This window comes from Staurois parvus, unplaced genomic scaffold, assembly GCF_062004578.1.
Source record: "Staurois parvus isolate SC_StPar_1 unplaced genomic scaffold, SC_StPar_1.0 ptg000282l, whole genome shotgun sequence".
Classification (NCBI taxonomy): domain Eukaryota; kingdom Metazoa; phylum Chordata; class Amphibia; order Anura; family Ranidae; genus Staurois; species Staurois parvus.
The window spans coordinates 11,168,396-11,181,092 of record NW_028318078.1 but is presented as its reverse complement, the minus strand read 5'-3'; the positions used below and the strand labels follow the sequence as shown (position 1 = coordinate 11,181,092).

At 41.9% G+C, this 12,697-nt stretch overlaps 1 protein-coding gene across 1 annotated transcript in view; it reads right to left on the bottom strand.

Annotated features, from left to right (window-relative positions):
• The window catches only part of RAC2 (Rac family small GTPase 2), a 125,499-nt gene extending 113,098 nt beyond the window's left edge, over positions 1-12,401 (bottom strand). Inside the window, exon 1 of the mRNA XM_089681938.1 lies at positions 12,248-12,401. Coding sequence (XP_089538064.1) covers positions 12,248-12,282 — 35 coding nt within the window. The 5' untranslated portion in view covers positions 12,283-12,401. The remainder of the gene's footprint in view (positions 1-12,247) is intronic.
• Between the last annotated feature and the right edge of the window lie 296 nt (positions 12,402-12,697).

Sequence of the window (12,697 nt, the reverse complement as noted above, 5' to 3'; positions counted from 1 at the left end):
CATGGGTTAAAATAGCAATTAAACGTAATTTCCCACATCTGTGGATTTTAAATTGCAATTAGTGTCTGTGTATAAATAGTCAATGAGTTTGTTAGCTCTCATATGGATGCACTGAGCAGGCTGAGCCATGGGGAGCAGAAAAGAACCGTCAAAGTACTGTGTAACAAGGTAATGGAACTTTTAAAGATATAAAAGGTTATAAAAAAGATATCCAAAGCCTTCAGCATGCCAGTCAATACCATTCAATCACCTATTAAAAAAGTGGAACATTCGGGAATCTCTTGATACCAAACCACGGTCAGGTAAACCAAGAAAGATTGCAGCCACAACTGCCAGCAGAATTGTTTGAGATACAAAGAAAAACCCACAGGTAACCTCAGGAAAAATACAAGAAAAAGATGGCGTGGTTGTTTCAGGGAGCACAATATGATGATACTTAAGCAGAAATTAACTACATAGTCGAATTGCCAGAAAGAAGCCTTTGCTGTGCCAATGCCACAAAAAAGCGGGGTTACAATATGCCCAACTACACCTTGACACACCTCATAGCTTCTGGCACACTGTATTCTGGAGAGACAGGACCAAAATAGAGCTTTCTGGTCACAACCATAAGTGCTATGTTTGGAGCGACAAGAATAACATCCTCACTGTGAAGCAGGGGGGTGGCTCACTGATGGTTTGGGTGTGTGTGAGCACTAAATGCAAGGGGAATCCTGTAAAAATTGATGGCAAGATGAATGCAGCATGTTATCAGAAAATACTGGCAGACAATTTGCATTCTTCTGCATGAAAGCTGCACATGGGATGCTCTTGGACTTTCCAGCACAACAACGACCCTAAGCACAAGGCCAAGTTGACTCTCCAGTGGTTACAGCAGAAAAAGATGAAGGTTCTGGAGAGGACATCAGTCTCCTGACCTTAATATCATCGAGCTACTCTGGGGAGATCTCTAACGTGCAGTTCATGCAAGACAACTAAGACTGCATGACCTGGAGGCATTTTTCCAAGATGAATGGGCAGCTATACCACTTGCAAGAATTTGGGGCTTCATAGATAACTATTACAAAAGACTTTATTGATGCTAAAGGGGGCAATGCACCATAATAAGAACTAAGGGTATGCAGACTTGAACAGGGGTCATTTAATTTGTTTACCTGTTGCCAGGTTTTGTTTTATGATTGGGCCTTTCTGTTGTGACCTACAGCTGAATATGAATCACATAAGAAATAAAAGAAATGTGTTTTGCCTGCTCATTCATCTTTTATTTAAAAATGGTACATAAATTACAAAATCTCCAAGGGTATGCAGACGTTTGAGCACAACTGTATTACACACGTCAGAGGTTGTAAACCTCTGCCATGAAATATGAACAAAATGTATTCTTCTATTGTGTGTGCTTGTCTCAATCCAAAGCAGCGAGTGTGATTTCTCTCTTCTGCCTCTGCTATTTACATGAGTCTTTTATGACCAGTTTTCCTGACCCCAAGAGGTAAAAATGCAACAGGGGAGGGAGCTCCAACACACAACCCATGATTAACAGCCTCAGCTTTGTTTCTGTGTGCTGTGCGAAGGGGGGGGTGTTCCTTCCCTCCAATCAGCTCTCACTGAGCTCTGCAGAGTAACTTCAGCTCCCTGCCCCCTGCTTTCTGAAAGCTCAGACAAGCTGTATAAATTCTGAACTTTGTATGGCTGTAGAAAATACATGACTGCAGTTCAACAGGTATACATTTTGTTGGAGGATTTGTTTCATCTCTGTGTATCATCTGAGGCTAATTACTTCACTAGGTATATGCAAGGGTTTACAACCACTTTTATGGTTCAAAGAAAATAGTATGGGTACTCAGGCATTCATATATCTTCTTGGCAAAGCAAATCTGGGTTTTCATTCTGATTAAATTCAAGTTCCCTAGCATGGTTTATGTATTGGGAACAGATGGTTAATGTTATATCCTATTTGTTGCAAGTTGTGGGCTATGCCCATTATCCTTGTTCTTCACCTGGAAGGAAATGATTTGAACAGGTTCAAAACCTTGGACCTTATAAATACATTAAAACTGTTCTGTCCACAAATAAGCTGCAACTGCCACCAACGTCTATGTTTTCTCATAACTGGTGCCATAGTTTTTCTTGACTTGGCTGCAGTTCATGATTAGGTCACAATAAAATGTGAATTTAATGTGCTGATTTATGATGGCGAACAGGAGGATTTCATGAGAAGTCTCTTTAGCAGGGTTTTGGTACATTTTCTCAGAGATTGCATCAACAATTTCAGTTCTGGTTGTAAAAATGATTGCTTAGGCCATGATGGTGAGGTAGGGCTAGGTTGGAAGCTAGCTTTTACGTAATGTTGCACATTTTGTGGATGGGCAGTGGTTACTAAACTGCAATTTGTTTGGTGTAAGATATTGCTACTTGAGTCTTGTTGACCAAGCATATTGGTCTGTTAATGGTTAAGGAAGAAGTCAAGCAAAAGCTCTTTTGGCCCTACTTTTCCTGTGGGTCACAGGAGTGAACTTCAATCTGCATTCCTGTGATCCATTTTCAGCCAACAGCAGGCTAAAGTCCACTCTTGGCTTACATCACTGAGCCAGTACAAGCTCTGCAGAGATCCTGACCTTAATGTCAGGGTCCACCCAGGTGCCTGGACCAGCAGCCAGCTGAGCCTCTCAGTGTGTGGGTGAGAGCCTGAGCTAGCTACTCCAGTCCCCTCCACAGCCCAGTGCTCCAGTGAGCTCTGGAGGGGCAGAGCAGAGAGCAAGTGACTGATGATCCCAGGCTCTGCAGACTGAAGACCAAGAATTGAGCAATCAGTCTTTGATCACTCAGTTCTTGGTAAAGAGGCAGCGGAGGACCAATGCTCCATCCATCTAGGTGAGTATGATAGTTTTTTTTTTTAATTTTGCACTTCTCTTTAAACAGTTGTGCTGTTTGGTAATAAAGTTTAACATTTACATCATAGCTAAAATGTATTTAACCATTTGACGCCCGGCCTATGGCCGAATGGCGTCCGGAAAAATGTACTAGCTACCGGGAGGCCACCATATGGCGTCCTCCCGCACATGTGCAGTTTGTTCGCTTGCAGAGCCACGCAGCGGCGCAATCTGTCACCGGCCGTGTACCTCGGACACGGCCGATGACAGATTTGAGTACCGGCCCCCATTGCCGGTACCATGTGACCTGCTGTGACCAATCACAGCAGGTCACATGACAGTTACATACAATGGATGGCTTCCTTCATGCCATCCATTGTATACTAGTGTCTAGCTGTGAATGGTCACAGCTAATCACATGCACATGTCATGTTATTAGCTGTGGCCAAATCACAGCTAAGCACAAAAAAAAAACCCTGAATGAATCAATGTCATTCAGGTAAATGCTTGCTTATAGCAAAGTAATTCTTTGCTATAAGCAAATTGTGTAAAAAAAAAAAAAAAAATCACTTCCCCAAAGTAGTACAATCTTACTATGGTAACATTGTACTACTTTGGACATAGTGAAATATGAAAAAAAATCTTAAAAAAAAGAAAAAAAATGTAATAAAAGATTTAAAAAAATATATATATATTTTTTTTTTCACACTGTCACCAGTCAGTGTCCCTGATCACCGCCATGCCAGATATATGATGACGCTGTACTGCACTGATGACAGTATGTAAAAAAAAAATTAGTGAAAATAATTTTTTTTATTTTTTCATTTTCCGAAAAATTATGACAAAAAAATACAACTTCAAAAAACTCGCCATGCCTCTTATGAAGTTCGTCGGACTGTCTACTCTGCAAAAAGGAGTCATTTGGGGGATATCTGTACTGTTCTGACATTCTTGGACCTCAAGAAATTAGATTGGCCGTCAGTACTTCAGGATTGATCAATATTCAGATCTATACCATAGTTTGTGAACTCTATACCCTTCCTATAAACTAAAAAATACATCCTAATTTGAGTTATTTTCACCAAAGACATGTAGCAGAATACATATTGGCCTAAATTTATGAAGAACAATTATTTATTTGCAAACTTTTATAACAGAAACAAAGAAAAACGTGTTTTTTTTCCAAAATGTTCAGTCTTTTTTTGTTAATTTAGCAAAATATAAAAACCCCAGCGATGATTAAATACCACCAAAAGAAAGCTCTAGTTGTGTGTACCCAAACTAAAATTTTATCATTTTCTTCAATGTTGTATGACCGTGCAATTGTCATTCAAAGTGTGAGAGCGCTGAAACCTGAAAAATGGCCTGGGCAGGAAGGTGTAAAATTGCCCGGTATTGAATTATTTAAACCCTACAGTTTAAAGTTTTGTACAAACGTTGTTGTGTGTTTACTTTATTATTTAGGTATGTTGTTATGGTATGATGGGTGTTAATGAGTTGTACAATCTAATGCAATTACAGGAATTACAGGGGAAAGGATTGGATGACATCAGTGGATGAGCAAAACAAAGCATAAGCGAAAAAGAAGATCAAGGATAGTAGTCTCATCACCATCTACTAGTCCAGATAAGTAGTCCAAAGAAGTAAAATAATGTAAACGGGAGTTCTACTTTAGGGCACTTTCATCAAATCTACACATTTTGTTAATATGTTGTTGAAAAGTAAAAATATTCACCCATAAAGAAGCCTATTATTGCTGCAGGCCAGCTCATATTATTGCTTAGTATAATTCTAACCGAAAGAGAACAAGCCATGAGCAGCTTCCTCTCTTAGGCGGGGTGTGGTGCTCTGGTGTCGCTCATGTCCTCCACCAACCCATCCTCATCGACTAATATGGTTGTGACTTTCACACCAATCAGAGTGCTCATCATGTAGCCAAAGTCATTTGCAGTTACAGACCATTGCAATTAAGTACAATCGCATAATCCTGAAAAAAAATACTGGTATGAAAATGCAACTTTCAAGTTTACATTTTTTCAAATTTGTATAGGCTTTGCAAATAAATATATGCAGTTATAAGGCCAGGTTCACAATCTTACAATCATTTTATATCGGCTGCCAATACATATAAGCATGACAAAAAGTGCACATGAACCTCTTACAGGAACGTATTGCACCACCAATATGTGTTGTAGTGCGCTGCAGAGCAGGTGCATTGCATTCCGTGTGTTGCGGTGAAATTCACAATAAACACACACACCTCTTATATTTGGACATTTGTTTAGCATGGAGTTTAGATTTAAAAGGTGTACATGTTATTCAACCTTTCCCTGTGCCACAGAAATCAAACAAAAGATTCAAAAGGAGACCCATTTGTTTTTAAGCCTTTGCATCAAAACCTGAATCTCTAAGCTGGCTACTCACTTATTTGCTGCACTAATACACATTTTCATGCCATTGCCAAAATGCATGGTTAATCGCACACAGCTTTTAGAATGACACCTCAAGGAATGCAATGCACCGACATACCTACAATGCGGCACACCACAATGCTCTTGTGCTCTGTGTCAACAGAAAAGGTTCCTGTTCAGTTCTATAGCCAGAAAAGGTTCCTGTCCGATTCTAGAACCATGTGGTGAGTTGCCAGCCCATTCAAATGAATGGACATTTTTAATGCAACGCATGTTAACGCGCAACATAGCTCACAGCATTGGTCCTCACAGGTAGGAAGGGGGCCTAAATGGAAAAAGCATGATGGCACATTGCACTTCACCTGGAACCAGTTAGATTTGAAAACTTTCTGACTCCAAAAAATATTTTTTTTTAATTTAAACTGAAAAATACAATATCTTTTTAGAGTGTGCTTATAAAAATGACAGAAGAAATTTAAAGTATGGCAGTGCTGCAGAAATGGCCACATCAGGTATTTGCTGCACTGCTATTGGTTATTGTTGTTCCCAGTTGTCTCTGTGGACAACAGAACCCCCCCTCTCTCTCTTACCACCTCCCTGTTTCCATAAAATATGAGGTTTCCTGTAGTCCACAGAGAGAACTGAGAACAATAATAACTGATAACAGCGCAGCAAAGACAGACACCACAGGAAGTTTTCACCTCACTTTATTTTTCACTGGACCAACAACTATTTTCTGCACTTTTTAAACAGTGATAACAATTTGAATGGTATATTTAATAGGCCGAAAGGGAGCAAGTTCACTGTTAGGGTTCACATCACACCTAAATGCAATCTCTTTATTAATTTAGTTTCTTTGTGCTCTTTGATAGTAACACTTGCTCAATGGGATTTTTACATACCTATGGCAGCTACTAGTACTGTTTGTCCTGTGCATACAGTGTGCCAACAATATATCATTAGAGCTGTGAAACCAACACCTGTGCTGTTCCATAACCTCTGGCACTTGCCATGCAGGTCACATTCTATATGGTCAGGTAGAACACAACTTAATGACCAGCTCATCTTTAGCTTGGCCCTATCTGGTGAATTGGCAGAGATGCCCGCTGCAGAGAAGATGAGGTACTGATGTTAGTAATTTGGTTGGGGACCATTTAAAGAAGATGTAAACCCTAACTGAAGGACAGCAAGTTTGCACTATTTATTAAATAAAATACTGTTTTTTGCCATTTTTTTTATTCTTTGATGCTGCTTATCTCCTGAAGACTCTTTGCAACCACTTCCTGTCTACATGCATGCACTTCAGTGACGGCTACATTAAATTTCCTAGAAGTGGTTTCCTGATTGTGACAATGGGGGACATTGTTTGAAAAATGTGTTGAGAAAACCATGTGTAGTTTATATTGAAAGTCCATGTGATATGGTGACAAAACCGGAGCACAATTCTAAGACATGGAAAAAGCATTGTCACCCTATGACAGGAAGTGCCTATACAAATACTGCAGAATCAACAAGTGCTGTTTAAAGCCGCATTGAAGACTGAAAAAAAGCTAGATTAACAAGGGGTCAAAAACATAGGTTTTGACATTTCCTTTGTTAAGCAATTTGGTTTGCTCCAGAACTGACTCCAAAAGTCAGTTTCCCTGCAGTATACTGAAGATAAGGCCTGTTGCCCTCAGTAGGAGAGTAATGGCTTACCTTCAGTGGTCTGACACTCATGCTGCACAGTTACAACTACTGCCCTGTAATCAGCAATGTGAGCATTGCCGATTGGAGATCAGTAGTTGTGATTGTGCAAGGGTTGTGTCAGACTACTAGAGATTGACCTCTGCTGTTCAACAGAGGACAGTGGTCCATAAAGCAGTAGTAAACTCCGCTAACAAAGTTTGATTAAATGGTCCCCCTGCAGTGTTATACAATACTAGCACATTATGGCAGACTTACCTGCAGGGGCGGACTGACAACTCATGGGGCCCCCGGGCAATAGGGGACCATGGGGCCCCTGTGTCCTCGCCCACACCCAAAAAAGCCTATGTAATAGCCAATGAAAGGTACCAGAGGCATCTCATGGGGCCCCCTACTGACCCCGGGCCCTCGGGCAGTGCCCGAGTGCTCAAATAGTCAGTCCGCCCCTGCTTACCTGTCAAGCAGAGCCCTCCGGCTGCATGCTATCTCTGCTCCGAGTGCTTCCATCTTCACCTAGTCTTCCTTTGGGGTTTGCGCCATTTGACTGACTGGGTTGCAATGATGTCACTCCCTTGTCTCAGTGTGCCCTGAATGCAGAGCGCACTGTGTATGTACAGTAACATAATTGGCTCCTGCTGATGTGCATATCTCCTAAACTTGTGCCATTTAGGAAATATTCACATCGGCATCCTCTAAATGGCACAAGGAGATATTCAAACTTGTGACTGCAGGTTATTATAGGCTTACCTGTAGGTAAGTGAAAAGTCTGACTTTACTACCACTTCAGCGTCAGTGTGTCACCAGAAAAAGACTTGAGTGGGCAGTGCTGGAGCACAAAAAATGAATTAACCTAAGTTTTTGTTCACACCATGGTAATCTAGATTGGTATTTTCTCAGACTTCAGGTAGGCTTTAAAGTCCAACTAAGGGCACAACAAAAAATTCGCTTTTGCAGTAGGCCCCTCTTGCACTGCAAAGGATAGTTTAAGACTTCTGAAGAAGCTCTGTGTCAGGGATTGCGGCTCCGTAGCCCTGGATCGCGGCGCCGTCCCCCGCGCATGCGCATTGGCGGCAGATCGCGCCGGGACACAGGCACTAGGTCCCGGCGAGCCGCAGCTGACAGGATGCCGCGCATGCGCAGTAGGAGCCGCGGGCGCGCCTCAGGCGTCCAATGACAGCCGGGGGCGCGTCCTGGCCGGCCAATGACAGTGCAGGGCGCACTATTTAAAGATGCCCTGCACTGTCACAGATTGCCGCAAGGTCTTTCTGTGATCCTGAGTTCCTGCACCCGTCTAGTGACCCTGATTGACCCTGACTACGCTGCCTGCCCCTGTGATTGACCCGGATGCCCTGACTACGCTGCCTGCTCCTGTGATTGACCCGGATTGTCCTGACTATTCTGCCTGCTCCTGCGTTTGACCCGGATTGCCCTGACCATTCTACGGACTGACTTACCCTGCTGACCCTGCGTGTGACCCGACTACTCTTTGCCCACCGATTCTGTACCCCGCTTACCCTCACGGGCCCACGATCCGTTACTATTCTGCTGGGGCCGCCATCCTCTTCACATCTGGCTCTCCCGGTACCTGTCCCCGGAGGTCTCCTCAGCCACTGGTGGGCCTGCTCGGAGGTCGTGACCTGGCCCGGGACTGTTTCAAGTCCATCCCCACCATCAGGGGCCCTGGTGAAAGCACAGCCCGGGCTTAGACCCCACGCTCTGAGTAGGTCTGTCAGTTGGCAGCCTGAGGCACCACCTGGCGGATCATAACACTCTGGTATTTACCTTTTACTTACCTGCTCCAGCAGACTCCTTCAATTTGTGTGACAGGTCCTCTGCAGCCTCCTCTGTAAGCGGCTCCCAGCCTTGTCCGCCCTCCTCCACCACGTAAAGTACAAGGTTAATAGCCCTGCATCGTACATGATGACCCACAGACAGGAGAAGATGGTATGCCAGAGCCTGCCTTAGTGAGGAGGTAGATAAATCATAGAGGCTCTTCTGCAACACCCTAACCTTAACAAGCATTTACCCCTTGCAGTGCAGGGGCAGGGGGGTTGGGGGAATCAACATATGGGCCATCAGGGAAGATAAGTATAGTTCCTGTTGTTTTACAGGGTTTTCATCAGTCTCTTTAAACTGTAAGTCAGTGAATTACTTAACTCCAACCCTTATTGACTTATAAATAAAGTTGTAGGCAATCCCAGTATGGACACAATAAAATTTGGCATACTTAAGCAAATGTGGTCAATGTGTCCTGAGCTATCTTGCAGCATAGAAAAGGACAAGTGGAAGTTGCAAAAGTGACACGTGTTGACTGCAGTTACATCATCATGTTACTAAAGACCAAAAGTATGCTGCTGAATGCTTATTTCTCCATGTCATTTATCTAACGTTTTCATTGCCAGACAGGTAAAACTCATGTTGGGTCATACTTCCTCCTAATTTCAAGCAGCAGGGACAGGCCTAATTAAAGTGGAAGGCAAGTCAAAAGTTAAGTTTAAATCTACTCCCATCTCCATTACAAGCCTATTCCATCTGTAAAAGGAAAGATGTCTATACTTACCTATTCTGAAGTCGCTTCGGTTTGATCTCATGATTGGGTCTCAGCAACACATTTAGTGTAGAATAGGGACAGCTGACAATGCTGGTGGTGTCCATTGTATTCTGATGGCGGGGAAACCTCCTGCTGTCAGAATACAATAGTGCAGCAGGAGGGATTCCCGCATCATTACTCACTGTATGGATGGAGGAATTGAGCCTTCCCCCCATTGAAGGAAAGAAAATTGCATAATCTATGGCCAGCCTAAGGATTGATGTATTCATTATGCAGTATCTATAAAGGAGTATTTGCACTTACCTATTTCTACCTGTACTCTAAAGGGTTTAAAGTTAGCACTAAAGCTGGCCTTAGATGGATTGTTTTTATTGTGTTCAGCTAATGGGCTGAAAAAAAAACTACCAGATTCCTCGATCCACACAAGCGAGGTAGATGGAGGAATCCTTCTCATGGGGACATTGAATTATAACAGTATACACCGTGTACAGTATAAACCGATTAGTGGCTGCAAAGCATGTCCAATTGACAGAAGTTGATCAACTTCTGTTGAACAGGGAGGGCCCCACACAGATCAAAATTCAAGTGGTTCAACAGGGATCTTTCTATGCCCAGCTTAAAGTGTTTTTTCTTTTTTTCTCTAAAATAATAACCATGTTATACTTACCTGCACTGTGCAATGGTATTGCAGAGAGCATCCTAGAACTTCCTCTTCTGGTGTCCCCCACTGGCACTCTTGGCTCCTTCTCTTCTGCATGTGCCCCCATAGAACCTACAGGCTCACTCCTGAGCTGGGCTGTCTGCATATATAGACACACACACAGTGCAGCTTAGCCCCATCACCCTTCTCTGCTCACAGGATTTCATTGACAGCAGCAGAGGCCAATGGCTCTCACTGCTGCCTCTGTGTCCTCTGTGAGCAGAGAGAGAAGAGAGCCGCTGCAGTTGGGCACAGCGCTTGATTGCGATAGGAAGAGGTGAGGGGGTGATACAAACACTCGGACATTTTTTACCTTAATACAGGAGACGCATTAAGGTAAAACAATGTCTAGCCTTTAGAATCACTTTAATACTAACCAGTAAGCCTAAAGCAGGAGTTTCAAAACTTATTTTTATTTTTTTATATTTTTATTTTCCATTTCCTAAATGATACAATTTCAAGACATGTCCACAACTAACATTTCAGTTACTCTTGCATTATGATACTTAACCATTTCAACATAAACTGAAAAATGAAAAAAAAAAAAAAGAAAAAGTATATTACAAATACCACAAAATGTATATCCCACAAAACATCTACTAACAAATGTAACTAATAATCTTCGTCCACATCCGACATCATCCTTTAATAATTCCTATACCATATATTTAAAATAATTAAGTTAATAAACGGTTAATACATAAAAATGTGTTTTTACTATGAGTTAACTTTCTGAACAAAGGGCCATATTATTATCCTTCAGACTTTAGAGGGGCTGAAAAGTGGCCAGTAGGAGTAGAAAATAACCTGGTGTTAGTAACTGTGCCCCATCATTGGTGTCAGTGGGAAGAATAGTGCCCCGTCATTGGTATCAGTGAAAGGAATAGTGCACCACTGTTGGTGTTAGTGGAAGGAATAGTGCCCCACTGCTAGTGTCAATGGGAGGAATAGTGCTCTATTGTTGGTGTCAGTTGCAGGTGCCCCAAAGGCCAGATAAAGGCAACCAAGGGGCTGCATGCGGCCTCAGGGCTGCAGTTTGGAGACCACTGGCCTAGAGCACTGTGTATAGTAAAAAGGTGTTTATAATTTTACATTCCTTCTACACATGTGATTGACAGTCACCTTGTGTGTTCACACTGATTAGATTATTTTGATGTGCATTTGGTGTTTAAGAAGCAGAACAAGAAGAATATATCCCTTTAAATCCTAGAGAACTCTTCGCACCAATGCGCTGCAGGTGCAGTCCATTTTTAAAAGTCCTGCATGCTGAATTTTTAATGCCTTTTTAAAAAGCACAATGAAAACACAGCTCCCCATTGAAATTATTGGAAAATGCATCCAAAAACCATCAAACGCACTGTGGTTACATTTTTGCTGCTCCCTTTGAGTGTCATGTCCATGTTTTACTGGTACATGATTGAAGTCAGACATCCAGAAGTGCACCAAAATCACATGCGTTTTACCTTGTTTTTCCAACAGTGCAGTGTGAGAGCACTGAGTTGCACTTATTTAGGGAGTTTATTAAGAAACACATCTAAATTAACTAAATAATTGAAGCAACCTATTGATTTTATTCTAACTCAATTGTCAATGGGACAGTAAGCCCAAAATTATGGTTTGGGTCATGTGAAAAACATACAGATGTATGCACACTGTTTGCTTTCTGAAAGACACTTTGTGAAGCTCCTTGTGAGCAACCTTTGGCTTAAAATGGCTGACTATACAGAACAGAAAGCTACTCTTAGCTTCATGATGAATGTAAAGTGATTATTTCAAGTGTTGGACAGATATGGAGACATTTAGAGGCATTCATCTGGATGGTATTAGTAACTCATTTACAAAAAGGCATACTTAGAAGTAAAAAAAATCTGCAAACACGAAAAAGCACGGCATACGCCACTCAGACAGGAAGTAGATCAATATGGCGAAAAAAAGCTACCTGGCTCTCAAGTGTGACAACTGTAAATCATTGTACCTTCTAAAGCCTCAACGTCATTCATTATTTATGTAAAAAAAACCTTTTACTCACCCATCACCAACGACGACACACTTTATGGCCTGCATGGCTGTAGATGGTGGTGATCTTGTCCTTTGAGCACTTGTCACTGAAAAAAGGAACTAACGAGAGGGAGATGGGAGGATGGCTACACAGAGCACAGACCACAACTGTGAGATGCTATGAAACCGGAAAAGATATTTACTCAACTATAGAGGAACTAAAGTTGTAACCCTCTGCGTGCCACATATATCTCATGTTTACTTCCGCACCAATCATGCTAAATCATTAGCAATAGTCCAAACACCAGAACACAGTGTTACTTTGTTTCGTTTTTTTGCATATTTGCAGCATTAACAATCATTTTTACAGCATTTTCTTGTTGAGGGCTTAAAGCACTTGACAAAACAATTGCAAAAACAGTATTGTAAAAGCAATGACTGATTTCCATATTCTTAAAAAAACAAGTTTGCCTTAGTTCAC